Raw genomic sequence first — 25,741 nt, 5'->3', positions numbered from 1 at the left:
ATGCATTACCTATATACTGCTAGATGATTACCATGCAGTGCCTGCTTCACAATGTATCTCTAAATGCAGATCAATAGGTCTCTAAATGATGTTCAATAGGTCTCTCAATGCTGGTCATTAGGTCTGCCAATGCTGGTGCATAAGTACCTTCTCAATGTTGAATCCTTGCAAAGTGATCTCCTTCCCAGTCTCCCTAAAAAGTCCAACAGGTATAATGCCACTCATGCGCTGTATCTCGTGAATCACAGCATTGGTGTAGGGAAGCCTCTTCCGGTCCTCATAGTGAATAATCTGGGACTCTCCAAGGACATCTTCGAGCTCCTTCTGCACATTCTCTGGAGAGACATATTTACATAGATCAGGGAAATTATGACATTCTAACTCACTAATGTCTACCAGTAAAAAAGTTTTTCCAAAATAGTTGACAAAGTAAGCCTTCAAGCCATTTTGATTCAGACAAACTGAGTTCATTCATCTCACTGCAACTCAACTCTGCTCAGTTCAATTCAAACCACAAAACTTAATGACATAAAATAAAATCCTCCCTCTTTCATTTGAATTAAGGAAGAGGATGGCACTCTGGGAGCGGAATACGCCGATGTTGACAGGCAAGCCCTACTCAAAGAAATTGAAACGCTCTCTCAGCAACTAAGCAAACTACCAGATCAAGACACTCTTAAAAAGCTACAAATGGAGATACAAGAAAGGGTAAAAAAGTACGAGCAACCCATCAAAGACCAGAAAGCTGTGCAGTTCAGAAGAGACAAAGTGGACTAGCAGAGAGGCCAAATCTTTACATTCTCGAAGCCTTTTGAGAATATTCGGCGCCAGACAATGGCAAATGGTCTACAAGGTAGCACAGCAAAAATTAATGCAGAATCGGAGTCAGAAATCATCTCTGAAGCGGACAGAGAGATAACGAGGACTCACGCCAGATAACAAGTGTACCCTCTGTGGAGGATGAGTTGCGTCTGTATTGATGGGACAGGAATACAAATTTAAGACAGCTACGAGGGCAAGAAAGAACCTTCCGAGGGGCAGGAAGAGGAAAAACCGCAGATCAAGAAGATCAGGCGACCAAGCAATCAAACAACAAGAAAAGCAAATGATGGACACTAACATCAGTATAATCAATTTGTCTGATTTACCGTTAAATGCAGAAGAAACCAACATTTTTCACGTGGTCTTTCTTACGGTGCCCCTGAGGACATGGATTATGTTCAAACTGGAATAGACTGTTTTAAATTCACCTACAAGCTTAGGTTGGCCAAATATTTTGCAGTAGGCAGGACAGCAGAGGGGCGGCCCTGTGGCAACCGAAGATACTACTGCACTGCAGATCTCTGACGTTGATCTATTAAGGGACCTGGACAGCCTAGAAAGAGGAGGCATGCAAAGGGTATTACTTAGAGAACAGGGTCATTGGGCCCGATTCACAGAATGAACTTAAGACTCAATCCTAAACTTACTACTATTTTGGTATTCACAGAATGCACTTACTACTTTTGGTATTCACAGAATGAACTTACTACTTTTGGTATTCACAAAAGTTAGGATTTTGTCTTAAGTTTGTCCTAAGACAAACTTAAGACAGACTTAAGACATACTTAAGTTAGGATTTTGTCGTAAGTCTGTCTTAAGTCTGTCTTAAGTCAGTATTAAGTCAGTCTTAAGTCTGTCTTAAGTTTGTCTTAAGTCTGTCTTAAGTCTGTCTATCACTTGTTTGCTTTTTATTCATAAACTCACTCACATTTAAGTTTTTCACTATGCCTGCCAAAAAGAACAATTCACTGAGCAAGAGTTGACAGTCATGATGGATGAAATCATTAGAGTATGAGCCCCCACGGTTTGGTTCCCAAGTCCAGCATACTCCTCTCAGTAAGAATCAGAAATGTGGGACAGGACAATCAATAGAGTGAATGCTATTCGTACCACCCTGCACACACAGGCCAACATTAGGAGGAGGTAGACTGTCCTCAGTTTGAGGGTGTGTACCAGGTACAGCAAACAACACCTGGAGGCTCAGAGGACTGGCGGTGGCCTTCGCAGCACACCATTACAATTCCTTCCCTGGGAGGAGAAGGTCTTGGCCAGCCTGCATTTTGAGGGCTTGACAGAAATAGAAAGGGCAGAGGACTCTGGTAAGTTACACTTCAAAAACTGGCACAATATCACATTGTCCTTCTTGCTCTCACCTCTGCTTATGTTATTGTGTTCTCTATTTACTCAAAGTTAAGAGATATTGGTTTGCCTGGGTCATCGTGTATTGTTGCATATAAGAGCACATGTATCCAACTCGACGACATGCCACATGTTGCAATGCTATCTGTAAGTGAATATCTAAATCTAATTCCAGGATCCATGATATGGGTCAATATTTTAAAGGATAGTCCATCCCAAATACATGTTGTCAACAAATATGGTACAATGACCGCCTGTCAAGTGTTGGAAAGTTGAGATTGAAGTGACTACAACTACTATGAGGCGCTGTGACTGCAACACTAACCTCCTTTTGCCCCTTTTCATTTGTCTGTCATGTCACTACCGATGACATTTCATGCAACGTACTATTTGTCAAGTGTTGGTAAAGTGACATTGTCTAAAGCGCACAGTGGCAGGATATATGCTGCCGCACTACTACCGGTATTATCTAAAAAGTAATAATGATAAGTAAACCCTAATAAGGTTTTCCTATATAACCTCTCACAAATTGCCCGTCTCTAGAGACCAGCCACCAGTATTGGTCTTAAATGTAACATATAAACAAAAATAAGAGAGGCACATGTGAAGAGACAAATACAATCTTTTAAAATTATATGTGGAAGAAGTATGTCTCTCGTCCGTATACAATTTGGTGGTATAGCGCGACACCTGATGCGCTTGGGTTCGCGTGGCTACCATTTGTGAACCATTAATATTAGCAACAATCTTTTTACTTGTAAATTCTGACGTGGTTTACATTGTATGTTCATTGAAGCCTTGTTGCTAGGACTCTGCAGTAGCTTCCTCGACCAACGCGGGTGAATTTCGCTTGTCGGACTACTTTTTTTGCCCTGAAGAAGCCCGCATGGGTGAAACGCGTTGGCTGTGTTGTATATAAATTATGAATAAAAGATCTATTACATCCAGCCTAACCTGTTTCTGTCATCGTCACTGATCCGTGTGTCGTGGACTGTTTCCAAGGATTGTTGTGTATTTGTCTCTTCACATGTATGTAGTATGCTGGCCGAGGCAGATGTAGCTGAGTTAAATAGTAGGTTTATTGAGTCCATAAGTAAGATAACAGGAAGGAGAGCTCTGGAACAAGCAGCCCCACCTGGAGCAGCCTACTAGTTGCTCAGCCCATTTCGCAATTGACAACACTCACACCAGGCACCCAAGCATTCCATCCATGTCAATCACACTAACATTCTACCCGGAACACTCACACTGGCTGAGCAGCTAGTTACAGAGGTGTAAGAGAACAAATGTACAAACCTGAGGATATCACATTATCCTCTTCCTCTCTAAATGAAAAACACAATGAAGAGGGAAAACTATGCACAGAAAATATACAATCGAAGCAGGAAGTCCATAAACCCATGGATGAGGGTGAGACCACATCGCGAGAGGGAAAACAGGCAAGCAAGGAAGGAAAGAAGGAAGAAAGGAATAGAAAACACTAACACTATCCTCCTTTAATAGTGAACAAAGAAAAGATAAAGAGTGAAGGAAGAGCTCACAAACAACAAGTGAGCATGACCTAACGTAAAGAGGAGGTCCTCACGAAAGGAGACTATGGCCAAAGGAAAGGAAACCCTCCACGCCATGGGGCTGATCCATAACAAAATAAGTGTAGGTGTTGCATGGGACCTAGACCCAAGAACACACACAGCACGAAAGGGTGAAGCACAATGAGGCACACGCACACATAGCGTCAAGGTGAAGCATCGGTTGACTTACACACACAAGACGACATAAGAGTACAAGGTGATGTGCAGGGCGGCTTACACACACAAGACAAAGTGAGCCGCGGGACGACTACACACACAAGAGAACATGATGCACAGAGTGTCTTACACACGACAATGATAAGTGAGGCGCAGGGCGACTCACACACACACGAGAAAACGTGATGTGCAGGGCGACTTACACATGACAAAGAGAAGCGAGGCACAGGGCGGCTTACACACTGGACACAACAGGGTGAAGCGCAGGGCGACTTACACACATATGATGTACAATGAAGTGGTGGGACTAACACCCACAAGATCAAAGTGTCCAACCACATAGAAAGAGGATTATCACCCCATAACCCAAGCATGAGGGTTAACAGCAGAAATGCATAGTGAAATGACCTTGAAATGGGGCTGACACCCATTCCAGCGTGACAAGGGACAGACCCCTTGAACCAAGAGTGTAAGAGGGGAGATGGAACTAAAACCCACCCCCATGCCAACAAAACATGTACGTGTGAAATGCAAATCAACAAAGTTGGCATACTGCAATAACAAAACACTGTAAATACATGGATTTCTTTTTCCTGTAATGGAAAACATTTTAGCATTCAATACAGTAGAAATGCACCAAAAATCTCAATGGTGGGCCTGTCACCACGATGATAACAAAGAACAGGCATATCTATGAACAAAATAGTACTTTGCAGCAGAGACAAACAGGACAGCTCCGGTGAGCGATCTCTCACCCAGATTATGCTGGATTTAGGTTTTGTACGCATAAAACCTGTGGAATGACGGATAGTCCCTGATATAAAGGATGAATTTCAACTTGGCACACTAGATGGCAACGTAACCTTGTGCAGAGCATTAAAATAATTAAACACAGTTCATGTTGAAAAGTCATGGCCGCTCCAATAAGCCTTAAAAAAATATTCCTGTTACTCTTTTGTTATGTCCAAATGTAAAAATGCCACAAGACACACCAACTCTGACACCGGATGATAGCATGCACTGACTTCTGTTAGATGATCCATCCGATCATCATGGGATGAACTTCTAGCGCTGCATAAAATCGAATGAAAACAGCACTCCCACTCTCATTATCAGACCAACGATGAGGAAAGTGTGGAAGAAAGAACATTTGAAAACATATGGATAATGTCCAACTTCAAAATGGAGGCACGCAAACAACGTGATTGCTGGATGGCTCACGGTGCGCTTGTGCACCAAAACGTCCAGAACAGCCATAAACGACTAGGAAGAGCATACATCACAGAAACTTACACGAAAGGACTGCAGGACTCCATCACAGAGGTGAGTGTGCGCGCGACATGAGCAAGACGCTTTTGAATTTCAAATTTGAAACTTGCGAGGAAACTGTCAAAGATCCAAAATTGCATTAAAGTACAATATTAAACAGAAAAAAAATACCAAATAATGCGCCACAAGCAGTCTCTTAGTAAAATATGTATGAAATGTCGATTTTCACCAACACGTCACTCCCAATACTAAGAGAGGCTGAGAAGTAAACCTGGCACTCAAAAGACACAGCACACGTCAATCCTGGTACACCTCCATGCTCACACAGACCCCAGATTCAGAGGCATAACCAGCACCTAAATCATCGTAAATGCTCACCAGGGGTGTCGGTTTTCCTCATAACGCAGTTCACTGTTGCCAAATCCCAAAATATGACGCTAGCTCACTAGCGGAAGGTATCTCTTTTCTCACAACAGTGAGCTGCAGCACAGAGCTCAAGATGTTGTTGCTTGTTTGACATTCGTTACTGGATAGTCCCAACTCCTGTTATTTGACACGTTGAGCGCAGGTCAGTCTCCTCAAGATCATCGCCAAAAATGTGTAGTATGCTGGCCCACATGTTCATGTAATGAAGTAGCCGAGGCAGATGTAGCTGAGTTAAATAGTAGGTTTATTGAGTCCATAAGTAGGATAACAGGAAGCAGAGGTCTGGAACAAGCAGCCCTACCAGGAGCAACCTACTAGCTGCTCAGCCCATCTCCCAACTGACAACACTCACACCAGGCATCCAAGCCTTCCATCCATGTCAATCACACTAACATTCTACAGTTACAGAGGTGTAAGTGAACAAATGTACAAACCTGAGGATATTACAATGTGTCTCTCTTATTTTTGTTTATAAAGTGACTTTGCAGTGAGGCCCTGTGACTGGAACTCCAACCAAGCAGCTAGACTCCTATTGCCCCTTCTCATCTGCCTGCAATGTTACAACTGATCTACACTCATTAAGTGTTGGTAAGTTGAGATAGAAAAGATAACACTACTACCATAAGGTCCTGTGACTGCAACCCTAACTAAGCTTCTAGACTCCCGGGGGCGTGGCCTTGCTGCCGACAAAGGCTGACACATGAGTTTGCTGCTCCGCTTCAGCCCAACTGGTATCCTTTGAAATATCCAGCTTCTCGGCACCCTGTGACAGTCAAAAGAGAAGTCCTGGCCAGCGGGAGATCCTGGACACCCGTATAAGGCTCCAAAGCTCCGTGGTGAGCTTTGAGACTGGCATGGGAAGGCTCTGCGGGCCAGGCAGCTGCATCCTAAGATGGCGACCACAGCCTAAAGAGGGGACCTGGGTGCGAAGCTGTTGACCCTTGCCACCCATAAAGAGCTTGGAAGCCCAGGGGCGGCGCGGGACCGCAGCCGAGGGACGAGGCAGGCAGGAAGCTTTCGCCTGAGCTCCAAGGAAGGTCCCTTGGAAGAAGGGGCCGGAGTGAACTCGATTGTCTGGCGGTGTGAGGTTGTGGGCACACAGGCACACAGTGTGGCAGAGGCCAGCCCCAGAGCGGGGTAGAGACTGGGGCTGTTGGCCCATTTCAATGACAGATGTTGATACAGTAGAAAATCGTCAGACTCCTACTGGGAGATGTTTAGAGCCAAAATAATGTCCGTGACTGACCAGCCACAAGGGAAGATTGCAGCCCGGCACCCTGAGGAGATGGCCGCTGCAGTATATGTAGTGGGCTGGAACATGCGGGAAAGGAGAAAGAATGCTTGGAACTCTATTTGGGAGCTGAGGGGACTCACGGCTCAGGTCGGGGCCCGGCGAGACTGTTGTGGAGCAGGCGGCTGGGAGACTGACTGGGTGAACCCCCATCCTTTATGTGGGCCCTGCCTTGTGCAAAACACTGGGCCTACCTGATGTGCAGGCCCGGGGTACGACTCATGTTGGGCTTGGGGGCCCGATCCATACTGGGGGTCGCCGGATCTTGGAGACAGCCTGGTAAGAGTGTAAGGGGCACAGACCCCAGTTGGTTGTTGCCCCGTGCTGGTGGCTCTGGCTACTGCTGGCATAGAGACAGTAGATTTGAACTTTGAATTTAAAGGAATTTCTAAAGCGCACGTATACCTGGTGGTTTCATGGCGCTAGAGGATACTTAGACCAAGAGTTAGAGGGGAGGATTACAGAGGTGGGGAAGCTTGTAAGAAAAGAAAAGTTTGAAGGGCCCTGCGAAATTCAAGGTAGGAAGGGACCGATCTAATGTGCAGGGGGAGAGAGTTCCAAAAGGTCGGGGCTAGAACAGCAAATTTCAAACCCCCTGATCTACATTTCTTAAAATGGGGTACAGAAAGCAAGAACTTAGCAGAGGAGCGGAGTTCTCGATTGGGGCGATAGACCTTGATTGCCGATGAAATGAACGCGGGAGCCATCCCTGCGATAGCCTGGAAAGTGGTACAGCCCACCTTGAAGAGGGCCCGTTCCTTAATTGGCAACCACTGTAAAGATTTCAGTAACGGAGTGGTATGATGGAATCTGGGCAGCCCATACATCAGGCGGGCAGATTGATTTTGGACTAGCTGGAGGCGACGAAGGGCATATGCAGGGGAGCCGTTGTACACTATGTTCCCGTAGTCCAGACGGGATAGGACCATAGCCATAAGGATCAGTTTTAAGGCAGGGAGCGAAAAAAACGGGAGATTTTCCTTATAGTGCGGAGAGCAAAGAAACAAGAAGAGACAACTGAACTGATCTGGGAGTGAGGTGTGAGGTGCTGATTAAGTGTAATGCCAAGTGTTTTAACTGAGGGTGAAGGTAGGGGCGGAGTGCCCAAGGAGGGAGGCCAGAAATTGGGGGACCAGGGGCTGGGAGAGCTACCAGTGACAACGAGTTCGGTCTTGTCCGGATTTAATTTGAGGTGGTTACAATTCATCCAATCTCTGATGAACAGCATGACCGATTGAAAATTGTGGATGCTAGCAGGGGAGTGAGAAAGGTGAAGGATAAGTTGGAGGTCATCAGCATAGTTGTACACAGTGACCTCCATCTGCTGTAGTGCAAAGATAAGTGGAAAAATATAAAGATTAAATAGTAAGGGGGAAAGGGAAGACCCTTGAGGAACCCCGCAATGGACCGGGCGGGGGGGGCAGGGAATTCAGCGAGATGGACAGCCTGGGTACGGTCTTTTAGGAAGGAGTTGATCCAGGTCAGAGCTGGGCCCCCGATGCCCGCTGCCTGAACACGGGTGAGCAGAATGGAATGGTCAACCGTGTCAAAGGCGGCGGACAGATCTAAAAGAACGAGGGCCTTGGGGGCATTGGTGTCTAGCCCCTCTCTTAGTTCGTCCATCACGGAGATGACAACCTTCTCAGTGGAATGCCTGGGTCGAAAGCCCGCCTGGCAGGGGGCAAGGCCCCCACTCTCTTACACAAAAGCACCGAGAACCTGGGTGACATGGGCCTCAAGGACTTTGGCCAAGAAGGGAAGAAGAGAAATGGGGCGGTAGTTTGATAGAGGTACAGGATCGGCCCCAGGTTTTTTTAAAATAGGAATGATGGTGGCCGCTTTGTGGGGAGCCGGTACAAGGCCCTGTTCAAGAGAATCATTCAAGAAGGTGAGAGGGGGAAGGTAACAGTCAGTGAAGATCTTGCAGAGGACATTCGCCGGGGCGATGTCCGCAGGGGATCCTGACTTAATGCGGGTCAACAGGGGGAGGAAGGGTTCTTTAGTCAAAAAGGGAAGATGGGTCCGGCTGGACGTGACAGGGGGAGGCAGAGGAGCACAAAAGGAGGGGGAGGGCGGAGGTATCCCAGCCTTGATAAGTGCAACTTTCTCAATAAAAAAGTCATTGAGAGAGTTGCACAGATGTTGGGAAGGGGGAATTTTGGGGGAGGCCCTGTCAGAAGAAGCCAGCTCGCGAACTGTGGCAAATATTTCTTTTGGCCGGTTCTCGGCGGCAAGGATTCTCCCCGAGATCCCTGAAGTTACCCCAACTGCTGTCCTTTGGTGACATCGGAGAATGGGGAATCGTCACAGCTGCGAGACGCTTAGGGCCGGTGGTAGGCTGAGGTCCTGTGCAGAGACATGACTCTGGGAGAGATCAAGGACAGGGAGACACTCAGACAGGTGGCCCCGGAAGACCGCTGACCCTGCTTGGGGGTCCCTCAGCCCTGCAGACATAGGTAAAACACAGACCAGAACAACTGGGTTTCCCCCTGATGTGGGAGATGGCCCCACAACATGCTATGGAGAAGCAGGAGCTTGGGCTTACGGATGGCCGTATTCAACTTCAGCTTCATAAAATACTTAAGACCATCGCAGACACAAAAGCTTTGCTGTACAAGGATATTAGCACATTGTCTTTGGGGATGGGACTGCTTTGAGCCAAACACCATAAACTGTCTGAGAGCGTCAAAGCGGCAGAAAATGTGGTTGCTGAACAGCAGCCTGCGTAACAGGATCTGTCACACCAGGTGCAAGCCCTAACAGATAGGGTCAGCTTACTTGAAAATAGGGTTGAGGGTGCAGAAGGTTGTAATAGGAGGAACAATATCCAAGTGGTAGGGCTGCCCGAAGGTATTAAAGGCAAGGACATGGTAGAGTCCCTCGAACATTGGCCCAGGACGGTGATGGCACCTCAATACCTCTCCCCTTTTTATACGCTGAAGTGAGCACACAGGGTGCCTGCACGTCATTTCGGAGCTGAGCCTCCCCCCAAGGGAGGCTAGGCTCCTCCACTATAAGGATAGAGACAGGATACTCCAGAGGGCATGCTCCAGGGGCCCACTAGTTTCCTTATTTCCGGATTACATGATGGAAATACAGCAGCAGTGGGCCTCCTTTATAGATTTCAAGAAGGCTCTGAAGGTGGAGGGTCTACAGTACTCATTAACATTTCTTGCATGTCTCAGAATTATCCTCGATGGAAAAGCACACTTTTGTAATGATCCCATAGGAGGCTTGGGAGTTTCTGGAGGCACACAGAACTGATAGTCCACTCCGAGGGCCGGCGCTGCTCCCGTGACACCAGGGGACAAATAGATCTTGATTAGGTTCCCCGGATATGGAAAGGCACCCCTGTGTGCATAGTGCCAGTTTGGAAGCTGTGAGGGGGCTGTGGAAAGGACCCCTCCTTGTACTTTGAGTGCCTCCCAAGCAATGTAAGGATACGAGCGTCAGACACTATTAAAGTTGAAGTGACCTGAGAAACATCTACCGCCCCCCCCCGATTGGTCACAATCCATAAATTTTTCTTGCATTAACGCATTGGGCTCCCTGCATTGTTTTTTCTTAGGTACCAATAGTTGAAAAGTAGATTATAGGCTACCCCTCCAATATACTTTATTGTTGAGGCAGAGTCATTTTTGTGATGCGTAACTAACGTAATCAGCAGATAACTCAGGTCTGTATATTTCCCCTAATGAACCTGCACCAAGTAGGACTCGAATGATAACTAATGTGATGCATGTGAATGTATTGTTGAATAATTCCTGTATTGCCACATATTGTGGAATTTACATCACTGCAAGGGACCTCTTACATATCACATATGGAAATTCTAGTAATGTGATAAATGAGCTGTTACAGATGTACTTTTCTAACCATTGCATAATATGAAAAGGGCAATACAATTTTTTTATTTTTTTTTAAAAAAGCTGCTAGACTCCTTTTGCACCTTCTCACTTGTCTGCAACATTACTACTGTTCTTCACACATCATGCAGTTTACCTTTTCTCAAGTGTTGAGATAGAAGTGACTCCAACTACCATGAGGCCCTTTGACTGGAACTCTAACCAAGATGCTAGACTCCTTTTGTCCCTTCTCACTTGTCTGCCATGTAACAAATGATTTGCGCTCATCATGCAGGTTACCATTTGTCAAGTGTTGGCAAGTTGAGATAGAAAAGCTACCACTACTACCTTGAGGCCCTGTGACTGGAAGGATGTAAACAAGCCTTTGTTTGGACTTCAAATAAACAAAGCATACCCTCACAGGAAACTCACAAGATAGTTGGGAATTTCCCAGAGACCAGACGCCAACCAGTATTTATATATTTTCTCATTGTGGAAGAGGTGTGGCGCCGCGGCTAGGGCGACTGACTCCGGAATCTGGGGATCACGGTTCGATCCCCGGCGCCGGCGGCAGATTAGCCCAGCACCATGTGACTATGGGCAATAGCTTGCTTAATCTTCCCGACGGCCAGCAGCGCCTAGAGACCCTTACGGGTGATTGTGCGCTCTACAAATGTGGATTATTATTATTATTATTATTATTATTATTATTATTATTGTGTGGTGAATACGAATGTGGAATATTCAACTATACAGGGAGATACTTGCATTGGTTATCATTACACACCAGGAATCTATAAATATCACCTCGACACAGTGTTGGTTGATCTTGAGGGACGTAACATGAAATATTAACCATCTATGAACCAGTAATATATCTTTTTGGCAATTACTCAATAAGGAGCCCTCATGAAGCCGCAATACGTAACAAAACCAGTGTTGGCTACTGTTGCAATGACGGCTATGTGAAGACCTTTCTAAAATCCCAATAAACAACTTGTTAAACAACTGAAGAAACCTGGACTGGAGACTACCTTACTATATTTGTGTTATATATAATTTTACATGTGTCAGATGAAAATATATTGTCTTGCAACGAATGCTTGATAAGGGTTCTTATTTATGAATGTGGGGTGAACAATCATTTATCTTGTGCACCGTAGTTGCAGGGTGTGTGATAATAACTTTGGTGGTAATCCCAAGCTGTAGCTGTATTACCCTCTTCTTCACCCCACCCCCTTTTTATTCATTACAATGAGGAATTATCCAATGTGAAGGCAGGATAGCATGAACTGGGCACAATACAGCATTGTGTTGGAGTACATGATGGGACACATATTGCATTTAGACCAACACACACCACAAGGAACAAGTCCAATGGAATCCAGGTAACCTCCATGCGATCGCTGTGCAAGCTGTCTTGGTACCAGCTTTGTGCACCTAAACTCTGTGAAAGACATTACCAGCTTCAATCCATGTCCACTTCGTACGTCTGAACAGCATCATATACCTGTTATGTCACAACTCTGAAATGTCCAAATGAAGATGACATGGTGAAGGTAACTATAACAGACCAACACAGAGAGATTGGCAAATAAAAAATACATATGGCACACATCACGTTGTCAACTTCAAGAGAACACAGTCCAAGGCAACATTTACAGCTGAACAAAGGTACACTTGCGAAATAAATACCTTCCCCCAGATATTTCCAGACACACATATTCCTAGCAGGCAGCATTAACATCCTCCTTACAAAATCACTAGAAGAGTTGCAAGAATAGTCAAGGTCATCACATCTCACACCATACTTGCACTCAGCAGAAGTAGTTTTGGGTAAGATCTTGACACGTCAGCTCCTTCCTCTTCAGCACTATCATCATCTTTATTTTTCATTTCAGGGTTCTCACTAGGGGTGGGTGGACATCTCCGTTCCGCCCACGGAATGTGCGGAGATTTGCCCCTTTCGCAATGTAGGCCGAGAAACAAGGCAAATCTCCGCACACTCGGGGCATAACGGAAGTTGGCCGCCCGCCTCCCGCCCACAGTATTAAATTACATTAAATAGCCTTAAAATGACATTTAAATAAAACTTTCCTTATCTCTGGCGCATCCGTGTCCATCGCGCCTTTTTCTGGGAACTGCGCATGCGTGGTAGCCTGCGCATGCGCATTCCTGGCGAGAAATGTGCATGCGCTGGCTCCAGCGCATGCACAGTTCCCAGAACAAGGCGCGATGGACACAGATGCGCAGGCAATAAGGTGAGTTTTATTTAAATGTTATTTTAGGCTTTTTAATGTAATTTAATACTGCGGGTGGGAGGCGGGCGGGAGGTAGGCGGCGGGCGGGCGTCGCGTAACGGAACTATGCGGAGAGGCACGGAGATTGGTTCAATCTCCGTGCCTCTCCGCGTAAGTCCCTTACGCGACTTCTGCCCACCCATAGTTCTCACCTGGTGGGTATTCATGATCTGCATCCTCTGTAATGTAAGGTATGTTCCATCACAAGGCAATGTTGTGGAGTATACAGCAGGCAAGTGTGATCTTACACATCTTCCCGGGTGAGTAGAGGAGGCCTCCCCCAGTCTTGTACAGACATCTGAATCTGGCTTTCAGGAGCACAAAAGCATACTCCACTGGCATGTGTGTCCTTCCATCGGCACCATTGAAGCGGACATCCTCTGACATTGTAGGAATCCTCAGTGGTATCAACAACCATGGCTGGTTAGGATACTCTAAGTCTCCTAGATGGAAGATAGACAGAAATGCGACTTTTAATTACACACTTTCAGATTATGCTACCTGACATTACTCTCACACAGTTAGGACAGATCACAATTACCTACAAGACAGGCCCTCTCCAGTAGTGGTTGTTACATCAGCTGGGTATGGTGCTGTTCTGCAGTACGAAGGAATCATGTGCAGAACCTGGGAATCAGACACAGACGTTTCGGATGTACAAATCCGGCAAGCAGACAACTTGCAGATTGATAGAATGGAAGTGCTTCCTGTTCAGGTACACTTGATCGCTGGCTTGTGGTAGGAGGAAGGCAATGTGGGTGCCATCAATGAATCCAGTTACATGTGGGATGTGACCAAATCCATTGAAATCTGCCTTCACAGTGGCTAAATCCTCATGTCTGGGTAACTGGATGTAGCTGGTGACGTGTCTTAAAAGTTCTGCTAGCACTTCTGTGAGTACCCGACTGAACATAGGTTGTGTCATTCCACCTGAAAGTGCAACAATGAATTGAAATGAGCCTGTGGCCATAAAATGTAAAACAGACATGACTGGTATTGATGTAGAATTATTAATTTGAGGTAGGAAGTCAGGCTCCAACTGATGACTTAATTCCAGGATTTTTTGATGATTCAAACAAAACTTCTGGATAACATGCTACTTTTCCAGGGTGTATATGTCTGGAAATGGGCGGTACACTGGAGCCACTGGAGCCTAATGTCTCCTCCCTCTCTCAGGGTACCTATGTGAGGAGTAACAAATGTTTTATACTGGCCACAGAGTGCAGAGTAACACATATGAGGAGTAAGGAAAAATACATTTGTCTGAACATTAATGTATTATATATGTTACATCATCATTGTCAAATCTTAAACAAACAACCGTCTTCCTGAAGGTGACTATAACACGTCTGTAACAGAACTGTGCACATCATCAATTCAGAAAAGTTAAAATACAACTATAGTGACATAACTTTCTATGTGAAATACTCCCGATCGCTGTGTACAGTGCGCCGTTCACATTTGACCCATTTTGCACAGTAATGCACGACACAGATGTAATTTTGTACTAGAGATGACATGGGAATAGAGCATTTTAAATGTAAACATGTTTGCTCTCATTTGTAGTGGTGGTGACGCACTTAACTGTCATCAATACAGTTTTCCCAACCGCTAACATGGCGGATACCTGACCTCGCTAATAGGGTATGTGAAACGTACTCCGCCCACGGTAGTCGACCTCACGGTGGGTGGTCGTATGCACGGCAGTCACAGCCATAACCTAATGTTGGGGATAGTGGCGGTCAAGGCCCAATGGTTGTGTGCACTGACATAGATGACAGCATACATGGCGTAAATGTAAGCGGCGGTTCAAAAAAATTAAACTTGCCTCCTGACACTGATGCTATCAACACCGCCTCCATTTTAGCTGCTGTGTGCTACCTGTGGGAGAAATCATTGCAAGCACTACAGCCGATAGGGCACCTCTCTTCACTCCAGAGGAGCTGGATGCCCTGGTGGACGAAGTGCTTTCCCTGTATGCCAAACTCTACAGCTTACCAGAGAAACATTTAAGTTTCTCAAATACATATTTAACTCCATTTCAGTGCTTCCTTTCTATTTCCATAGGCTACAATGTGCCTATGAGCGTCAGAGTGTAGGCCTTATGTTGATTGCATACATTGTGTAGCACCTACATAGGGCATGCACGTAATGGATTATGGGCCCATTGACTTTGTGGAGAGAAGGCCATCAATGGACTGTGTGATTAGGGTGATTTCTACTTGTGTTACATGCATATCTCTATGCAGTGCTCAAGTTACAACTACTTCTCAAATGAAATAATTATTTTATTTTTTATTATACAGTTTTATATAGCGCAAACTTGACCCAAAGGTATCGGTTAATTTGAATTTGAATTTAAACATATTTATATAGCGCACGTATACCGAGCGGTTTCATGGCGCTGTGGGGTAGCTCAATTCAAATTACATACTCCAAGCTGGCTCAGGCTGGAAATGCCTGCAAAAAAAGAAAAGTTTTGAGTCTCCCTCGGAACTCCATGTAGGAAGCTGAGGAACGAATAGGTAGGGGTAGGGAGTTCCAAAAGGACGGGGCAAGAACAGCAAACTTGCATCCTCCCGCCCTCTTCCTCCTAAAGCGGGGGACCACCAGAAGAGAGAGGGCGGAGGATCGCAGTTGTCTGCTGGGAACATAAGGGTGAATAAGAGATGTCATAAAGGCCGGGGCTGTTCCAGCCAGAACTTGGAAGGCAAGACAGCCAAGTTTGAACAGAGCTCTCTCTTTGATTGGGAGCCAGTTGAGGGAGCACAGAGCGGGAGTGATGTGCTGAAATCTAGGTAAACCAAAAACCAGGCGGACCGCTTGGTTTTGCACAAGCTGGAGTCGGCGGAAAGCATAATTGGGGATACCATTGTAAAGTGCATTGCCGTAATCTAAACGTGAAAGGACCATCGCCATAAGGATAAGTTTGAGGGCTGACAATGAAAAAAACCGTGAGATTTTACGAATGGTGCGTAAAACAAAAAAACAGGCCGAAACCACCGTGCTCACGTGTGAATGGAGAGTGAGGTGTTGATTTAGAGTGATCCCCAAGGTTTTAACAGAAAAGGAAGGGAGAGGGGGGAAACCGAGCAAGGGGGGCCAGAAAACAGAGGACCAAGGTTTGAGTTTTCCACCAGTCAGGACAAGCTCGGTTAACCGAGAACTTTACATAGCACCAGTTGTGTTACATGAGGACACATTCATTTATTTATTTTTTTGTTGGGCACAGGAGATTAAGTGATTTGCCCAGAATCCCTGGAAGTTCAGCGGTGATTTCTACTTGTGTTACATGCATATCTCTATGCAGTGCTCAAGTTACAACTACTTCTCAAATCAAATAATTTTTTAATTTTTTTATTATACAGTTTTATATAGCGTAAACTTGACCCAAAGGTATCGGGTAACAGAGCACTTTACATAGTACCAGTTGTGTTACATGAGGACACATTCATTTATTTATTTTTTTGTTGGGCACAAGAGATTAAGTGATTTGCCCAGAATCCCTGGAAGTTCAGCGTCGTTGCCGAGACTCAAACTCAGTTCCCCAGATTCGAGGTCGACCGCCCTAGCCGTTAAGCCAACTACTCTTCCCTAATCATGGTATATGTGCATTGTTATGTTTAGGCTCACCCATGAGCCATATATGTATATTAGCACAAGAGGGGTACAAAGTTCCCCGACAAGAGTGTGTGAGACAAGAGTGCGTGCAGCATAGAGAAAAAAGAAAAGAAAGGGAAGGGGATTTCCCTTTGTGGAACTAAAACCCTCACACATCTAGCAAGCTAGATGTCATGCTTCATCATATGGGTTCTGCTCCTCGTCAGACTGGTGCTGCAATGTCTGACGGGCACCCGTAAAGGGGCTCTTTATCGGAGATCTTTTGTTCCGGCCATATGGTGCGTGTGGGTGAGAGGGCAAGTGATGGTGTAGTCGTGAAGGAGTGGTGAAACTAAAAAAGGTGGGTCAGTCCACAAGGATTTTTATTAACGTGGCTGACACCCTTGGTTAAAATGGTGGGAGGGGAGATATATGCCGAGAAGTGTGTTCAACAAAATACCTGTGACCCTGAGATCAGGTCAATATGTTTCTTGCTCAGGTGGCAATTCTTCAGGACCTACAGTGCTCAGTACTACACAGTGATTATAAAATTTAAAAACTCAATGTACAACCTTATTCCAGGAGGTCAAAAGGAAGGCAGGCCGGCAGGTCCTGCTATTGAGTGGCGACCCTAAGTAACTCCCTAAGGCGTCTCGCAGTCTGCTCTCGTGGGACCTGCGCCAATGGTCAGGTACCATAAAGATGCGCGGTCACAGCCGTCAACACCTACAGCTGCTCTGATGCCCTTACCAGGCTCGTGGGGGTAGGTGTTGACGGCTGTGACTTTTTTAGTTTCACCACTCCTTCACGACTACACCATCACTTGCCCTCTCACCCACACGCACCATATGGCCGGAACAAAATATCTCCGATAAAGAGCCCCTTTACGGGTGCCCGTCAGACATTGCAGCACCAGTCTGACGAGGAGCAGAACCCATATGATGAAGCATGACATCTAGCTTGCTAGATGTGTGAGGGTTTTAGTTCCACAAAGGGAAATCCCCTTCCCTTTCTTCTTCTTTTTTCTCTATGCTGCACGCACTCTTGTCTCACACACTTTTGTCGGGGAACTTTGTACCCCTCTTGTGCTACTAGTGGAGTAGTGTGGCTCACTGGTTAGAGGCGGCCGACCTGAGAGCAGAGGATGGCCCGGGACCAGGGTTCGATTCCCGACGCGGCAGGTTTCTGGACCAGGGTCAGCGGACTCGATAATTCTCTCGCCTCGGTGCCCACTCTGATCAGCGATCACACTCGGCAACTCTGGGCACTAGCTTGCCTCATCTTCACTAACGGCCCCACCAGACCGCCGGGGATGCCTGGTCTCACCCTGGAGATACCCATTAAGGGACCATCTCTCAGGGAAGCCAGGAAGGGTTTCGCAGCGGTCGAAGCGCGGAGGTACCCCTTCGGGAGTGATTCCAGCGCTATATAAGCACATAATTAATTAATTAATTACTAGTCGTCCGGACATGTACACTGGACCCTGCTAAATATTGTCCGCATACGGTTCCCCTTGGTGTTGTTGTACCATATATGTATATTGCCAGGTATACCATCCCACAGATCACTCAGCCCACATCAGCCTTTGTAAAACAGTTGTATGGGTGGTAGCTATACCTCACAGACCCCTTGAGAGTGTCACACAACCATATGTATTGAATTAATGGAAATATGAGGTTCATGTGGGATAAGTATCCTCAGCCTGCAGAGAACAAGACTTGGCAGTGGCAGGTGAACTGATGCACACAGTAATGTCCCTGTAGACCTGCTGATCCAAGGTTGTTCTCAGAAAGAGGTATATGTATTATTTGTGGCCCTGATAGCTGTTACATGGATAATTTAAGGCACAGTGTCAATGTGTGTCGGTCACTAATGACTGTCCCCTCATTCACATAGGTCTGTTGACACTTTTCTAATAGTGTTGCTTCTAATGTACAGGACTATTGCACATCTGAGACAAGAACAGTGTTGATATCAGGTTACATGTGAATAGATTTAGAAGTGTAAATCATCTGCTTGGCTACAATATTCCTTATCACACAACACATACAATGGTATGTTGATGGTAATTTCTGTTACAAAGTTAATATGCTAGTGGGCTGCCTCAGTCAGTGTAGGTCATGACAAGGGTTGAGGTTGGTCCTCAGATGACCACAAAAGTGTGTATCTGTTCTTTTAGTTGTGGTAAGCAGGACCTGGCTTGGCAGCTCAGGCTGGATTGTTCAACAGGGTCAAGACTGATTTGAATATGGCTGGGTACAAACTGGGGTCGCGCAGTGAGCAAAAGAACGATGGATTAAAGCCAGCTCCTTGTGACTGGGGTGAATGTCTGCATTGTTCAGCATTCTGTCCATCAAGTGTTCCTTTTGTCTTTGTTGCCCTAAGTTGGAAGGGTGTGCCCAAATGTGGGTCCTGTGCTCACTACGCCACTGGATGCAAGCAAGCCTGGCTGATAAAAGTTGATGACAAGAAACCTGCCCCAAGATGCTTGTTTCCGGTCCAGGGAGGACCTGCCTTGGCAGTTCGGGCTGGACTATTCCCATGAGGAACAGGCTCAAGACCTATTTGCATATGGCTGGGTCCAAACTGGGGTGGCGTGGTGAGCAAAAGAACAATGGCTTAAACCCAGATCCTTGTGACTGGGGGTGAATGATCGCATTATTCAGCAGGCCGTCCGTTATTTGTTCCTTTTTCTCTTTGTCTCCCTAAGTGGGAAGGGTATGCCCAGACGTGGGTCCTGTGCTCACTGAGTTCAAGCGAGCCAAGCTGATGAGGTGTGAAGCCCTGAAACTGGTCAGAGGATGATTTTTTCCGTTGCAGGTAGCACCTGGCTTGGCAATTCAGGCTGGGCTGCTCCCATGAGGAACAAGCCTGGGCAAAGCACGGGGAGGAGTGGAAAACATGGCGGTCGGCTAGTAGCGGGTCGCGGGTGTGAGGAGAGGCGGTGGTGCGTTTTGTTTCTGCAGGTGGCTTAATCGGTGTTTAGCTGAGTGACAGGATAGCGGTTCTTTGGTTAATTATACTACACAGTCTAGAGTGGCATACGGTGGTTCCACGGCGGTTTCACTGTCGAAATAGTTATATAGAATTGTAAACTGGTATCAGCGGTTCCGTATGGAGCCAGGCGACGGAGAGCTCACCTGTGCTGCTAGCGAGTGTCCGGGGACGCCGAAGACGCTGGAGACGCCGGAAGCGCTGGGGAGAGCGAATCCAGCCGTAGAAACTCTGCAGGAGATCGAAGCGGCAGCAGCTGCGGGAGTTCGGGCGGATTCAGTCGGCTGGGGAAGGGCAGCAAAGGAGGTAGGAAGGGGGCGGCGAGCAGTGGCCAAGATTCCCCTGAGACCGGCAGGAGGTCGTGGAAGAGGGGCAGAGGTAGCTTTAGGACTCTCGTGTAAAGAGATTGTGAAAACAAAAATAATCAGTTTAGGCTAAAGGTTCAGTGCGGGACTCAAATAGGAGAAGAGACCTCTGGAGGACAAGTAGAACAATTGGAACAAACTAAACAGGCGTATATTTTGAGGAGTGCAGCAAAAGGCGTGAAAGGAGGTGTGGAGAAAGTAACTACTATTGACGCGGCTAGTTCATTGAAAAGGCTCTTAAAAATAGAACTGCCAGCAAACAAAAACTCTACGCTTCCGAGCTGAGTGGTCGCTCCCCTGCTGATAAGGTACCGTCTGTGCAGCGCTTTTGATCTATTCCAGACTGCAAATAATCGCGTTTTGCTCCTGCCGCTCTGCCCATTTTGTTCGCTGCTTTGCCCATTTTACTTGCTGAAATTGACGATCTGCCCTTTCGCAGTGTGATTCTGCCAGCGTGACTCTGCAGTTTAATTTATTTACTTATCGCCGCTTTTGCTAATTTGCTTTCTGTTTACCAGCGCGACCCTGTTTCAGTCCTTGCGTTTCCCCCCCAAGCTCTCCTGCCGCCCTGACCCCTCCACCTCCATTTTGTTGTTGTTTTCGTCCTCCTTAGCCCGCCCCGCCTCCCAGCTGAAGCGCCCTCCCACAGACAACAAACAGCGCTCACACACCTCGAAGCGCCGTGACTCGCTCTACGCTTCCGAGCTGAGTGGTCGCTCCCCTGCTGATAAGGTACCGTCTGTGCAGCGCTTTTGATCTATTCCAGACTGCAAATAATCGCGTTTTGCTCCTGCCGCTCTGCCCATTTTGTTCGCTGCTTTGCCCATTTTACTTGCTGAAATTGACGATCTGCCCTTTCGCAGTGTGATTCTGCCAGCGTGACTCTGCAGTTTAATTTATTTACTTATCGCCGCTTTTGCTAATTTGCTTTCTGTTTACCAGCGCGACCCTGTTTCAGTCCTTGCGTTTCCCCCCCAAGCTCTCCTGCCGCCCTGACCCCTCCACCTCCATTTTGTTGTTGTTTTCGTCCTCCTTAGCCCGCCCCGCCTCCCAGCTGAAGCGCCCTCGCCCCTCCCCCCCACTATCCATATATGACAGGAGTTCCCGCGCGCAGCGTTCACGCGCAGCGACCGCGCCCAACCCGCGCCGAAGGTGCGCCAAAGGTAAGCCCGTCTACGCCCGTCCGCGCCTGGACCGCGCCCAGCGCCAGTCCCCTTGCCCCTCGCGCTGCCCAACCCCCCCGCATTTCCTACGATGCCGCCGCCCTCCTAGCCCTTAACCCCGGTCGCGCCCCCAACTGCGTCCAAGCCGCTCCTGGACGCACCCATGGTCCGTTCTCCTGCTTCTCCTGCAAATTTAGCGGCACCGACGACATCTCCGCCCCGACCACACCACAGATTCCCGACCCCAACCACCTAGAATGCATCCTTCTCAACACCCGCTCGGTCCACAGACACGCCATTGACCTTTGGAACCTACTAGACACCATCTCTCCAGACGTCGCCTTCCTAACGGAAACATGGATGAACGCCTCCTCCGCCCCTGACATCGCCATCGCTATCCCTGATGACTATAAGATCACGCGCAAGGACCGCATCGACCATTCAGGAGGAGGAATCGCTATCGTCCACAAGAAATCCATCCGCATCTCAACCAGCTCTGACGCCAACCTCGCCAACTCCGAACACCTTCACTTCCAGATCCACATCGACCCCAAGACCACACTCAGAGGCACCCTCCTCTACAGACCACCAGGACCCCGCGCTAAATTCAGTGAAGACATCACGGACTTCATCACCCCACACGCGCTCCCCTCCAAAGACTACATCCTTCTGGGAGACCTCAACTTCCACCTTGAGAAGATCAACGACCGCAACACCGCCACCCTCCTGGACAACCTCGCCAACCTCGGACTTAAACAACTAGTCACTTCCCCCACCCACATCGCAGGTCACACACTCGACCCCATCTTCACCTCCAGCAACCATGTCTCTTTCAGCCACACTACGGATCTCCTCTGGACTGACCACAGCTGCGTTCACTTCACCTACAACAAGCCGAAACCAATCATCCACCTCCAACCAACTCTACAAAGAAACTGGAACAAAATCACCACGGAGCAGATCTCCACATCGCTCCTTCAAACCTCCCCAGCCCTCTCTTCTAACGCCAACGAAGCCGCCTCCAACCTCACCCTTTGGTTATCCAACACCGCCGACACCTTAGCACCACTGAAAAAACGCCAACACAAACTTGGCATCAAGAAGGCCTCATGGTTCAACGAGGACCTCAAGAAATCCAAGAAACTATGCCGCTCCCTTGAAAAGGCCTGGAAAAAAGACCCATCCACCAGCAACAAGGACGCCTTCAAAAGCGCCATCCGTACTCACCACCAACTGATCCGAAAAGCCAAGAAAACAGCATTTAAGGATCGACTCGACAACAACGCCCACAACAGCAAGGAACTTTTCAACATCGTCAAGGAATTTTCCAACCCCTCGGCCAACTCCAACGACATCACCCCCTCTCAAACCCTCTGCGACTCCCTAGCCTCTTTTTTCCACAACAAGATTGCTGACATCCACAACAGCTTTGACAACCAACCCGGAAGCCAACCCACCCTTCCATCAGCTGACTATCCTCCCCCCGTTAACACCCTTAACGCCTGGAACCCAATCTCCACTGAGGACACCATCCGCCTGATGAATTCCATCCACTCTGGATCCCCCACAGACCCATGTCCTCATCACATCTTCAACAAAGCAGACTCCGTCATAGCTCCGCACCTCCGAGACGTCATCAACTGCTCCTTCAACTCCGCTACCTTCCCAGAAGACTGGAAACACGCGGAACTCACCGCCCTTCTGAAAAAACCAACAGCAGACCCCACCGAACTCAAAAACTATCGCCCCATCTCGCTTCTTCCATTCCCGGCCAAAGTCATCGAGAAAGCTGTCAACAACCAGCTCGCCGCCTTCCTCGAAGCCAACAAATCACTCGACCCCTCACAATCTGGCTTCCGAGCCAAACACAGCACTGAGACCGCCCTCATCGCAGCAACAGACGACATTCGAACTCTACTGGACAATGGAGACACAGTCGCCCTCATCCTCCTCGACCTCTCTGCAGCCTTCGACACAGTATGCCACAGCACCCTTTTACAACGCCTCAGAAACATCGGAATCCAAGGAAAGGCACTGGAATGGATCACCTCGTTCCTCACCGGAAGAACCCAGAGAGTCCGCCTCCCACCATTCAAGTCCGAGGCCTCTGAAATCATCTGCGGCGTACCACAAGGATCCTCACTCAGCCCCACCCTCTTCAACGTATACATGAGCCCCCTCGCGGCCATCGCCCGCCAACACAACCTCAGCATCATCTCTTACGCGGATGACACCCAACTGATCCTATCTCTCACCAAGGACCCCAGCACCGCCAAAACTAACCTACACGAAGGAATGAAAGAAGTCGCCGAATGGATGAAACAAAGCCGTCTGAAACTGAACTCAGACAAAACAGAAGTCCTCATCTTAGGTAAATCCCCCTCTGCATGGGACGACTCCTGGTGGCCGGATGCCCTCGGAAATGCACCCATACCGACAGACCACGCACGGAACCTTGGCGTCATCCTGGATTCTTCACTCTCAATGAACAGACAAGTCAGCGCCGTATCCTCTTCCTGCTTTAACATCCTTCGCATGCTCAGAAAAACATTTCGCTGGATCCCCTCCGAAACAAGGAAAACAGTCACCCACGCTCTGGTCACGAGCCGACTGGACTACGGAAACACCCTCTACGCAGGTACCACCGCTAAACTCCAGAAGAAACTACAACGAATCCAAAACGCCTCAGCCAGGCTCATATTAGACATCCCATGCAACGAACACATCTCTGGTCACCTTAAAGACCTCCACTGGCTACCCGTCAATAAGAGGATTACTTTCCGACTGCTTACCCACGCACACAAATCACTCTACGACATCGGACCAGATTGCCTCAACTCTCGATTGTCCTTCTACACCCCCTCCCGCCATCTTCGCTCTTCCAGCCAAGCCCTCGCCACTGTCCCTCGCATCAACAAAACCTCCATGGGAGGCAGATCCTTCTCATACCTGGCTGCCAAAACATGGAACTCACTTCCCGCTTACCTTCGCCTCACCCAGAATCACCTAGCGTTCAGAAAGCAACTTAAAACGTGGATATTTGACAAATAATCCTCCTCCCCTCCCTAAGCGCCTTGAAACCCTCTGGGTATGTAGTGCGCTATATAAATTTTTTGACTTGACTTGACTTGACTTAAATTGGTGGAACATTCGGTGGTGCATAAAACAAAACCAACCCCCTCCCTTAACGGATACTTAAAGCCCATTCCTAAAACATTAATTTTAAGATCGGATAGTAAGGAGCAAGGTCCAGATTTAGAAGGCTGGCAAGATTGGTCTCCCCATTTGAGCCCCAATAGGTTTCAAATATTAGCAACGGAGACAGATATCGAGATGGAAGGCGTAGATACTTTAGATACTCTAGAGCCAGTAGGCATGACGGACCAAGACAGTTCAGACAACACCTTAGTGAACATATCAGACGAGGTAGGGGAGGTGCTCGTAAACGAGGTGGAGGATCTAGCAAAAAAGGAGGAGGCTATGGAAAAGCAGAATATTTTAGATGATGACGAATCAGAGCATGGCAACCCGGATTTACCGATAATAGGATTACTGCAGAAACTTGATAGAGACATGCATGAAGGCTTCGAGATATCACGGGCCAATCAAGAGAGTATTCGAGCTTCTTGCAGCTTGTTAGAGACTAAGTTTAGTGAGCTAAGCTCTCGCACAGAAGTTTTAGAAAACGAGACAAAGCAGCTCAGGGAGACGGTAATAGAAAACCGTAAGGAGATTGAGGAGATTAAATTCAGAGAGAGGCTCCAGGAAGATAGAGTGGAGAGATTGGAAAACATGCAGAGACGGAACAACATAAAAAATTTTAAATTACCTGAAGGCAAAGAGGGAACTGATATTAAAAAATATGTGGTTCATCTATTGAAGAAAGAGTTAGAATTGGAAGAGGAGGAGGAGCAGATCTTTATAGATATTCAGCGGGTGCATCGGGATCCCTTCAGGTTAAATGTAAATAGAACCAAGCCTAGGAAAATATTAATTAATTTTCTCACATATAATTTAAAGGAGAAAATCTTCTCAGCTGCTCTAAGGAAGAAAAGCATAACTGTAGATGGAATAAAAGTTGAAGTAAGGTCCGACCTGTCCCCAGTAACAGCCAATAGGCAGTGGGAGCTAGGGAAGCGGATAGATCCACTTAGAGAACTGGGTGCAACTATCCAACTTAAATTTCCGGCATTTCTGAAAATAATGTGGAGAAATAAAATGTACTCTATTCGCACTGTCGAGGAGGTTGACATATTTATTGAGCAATGTCGTGAGTTATCGAAAGAGGCAGTTGTTTAATCCCTAGCTCCAAATCTAATTTAGGCTGGTAAATAGACCTGCATAAAAGTATGTAAATAGTTTGATGATAAAAAACGTGAGCACCACCGCCAGCCGCACTCGAAGGGCCTAGGCCATGGGTAGGCTGGTGGGGTTTTCCAAGGGAGGGATGGTGGGGCACAGTGGGATAGGGGGTGGCGGGATTGGGTTGGGTTGGGGGGGAGGGGAGGGCGGAAAAATTGAAAATGATCCTCAAAAGCCAAATAGTCGCCTGGATGATT

At 47.3% G+C, this 25,741-nt stretch overlaps 2 protein-coding genes across 3 annotated transcripts in view; one reads left to right on the top strand and one right to left on the bottom strand.

Annotated features, from left to right (window-relative positions):
* LOC144791897 (cytochrome P450 2J4-like) overlaps positions 1–25,741 on the bottom strand; it is a 129,654-nt gene that overhangs the window by 12,812 nt on the left and 91,101 nt on the right. For both annotated transcript variants that reach the window (XM_078666690.1, XM_078666691.1), the window contains one exon: positions 148–335. In XM_078666690.1, coding sequence (XP_078522816.1) covers positions 148–335 — 188 coding nt within the window. The remainder of the gene's footprint in view (positions 1–147; positions 336–25,741) is intronic.
* LOC144791898 (cytochrome P450 2J2-like) overlaps positions 4,956–25,741 on the top strand; it is a 203,004-nt gene continuing 182,218 nt past the window's right edge. The window contains exon 1 of the mRNA XM_078666693.1: positions 4,956–5,252. The gene's annotated coding sequence lies outside the window, so the exon portion shown is untranslated. The remainder of the gene's footprint in view (positions 5,253–25,741) is intronic.

Source organism: Lissotriton helveticus, chromosome 11, assembly GCF_964261635.1.
Source record: "Lissotriton helveticus chromosome 11, aLisHel1.1, whole genome shotgun sequence".
In the NCBI taxonomy this organism is placed as follows: Eukaryota; Metazoa; Chordata; class Amphibia; order Caudata; family Salamandridae; genus Lissotriton; species Lissotriton helveticus.
The sequence above is the reverse complement of the archived record's forward strand: the minus strand, read 5'-3'. Positions and strand labels throughout refer to the sequence as shown.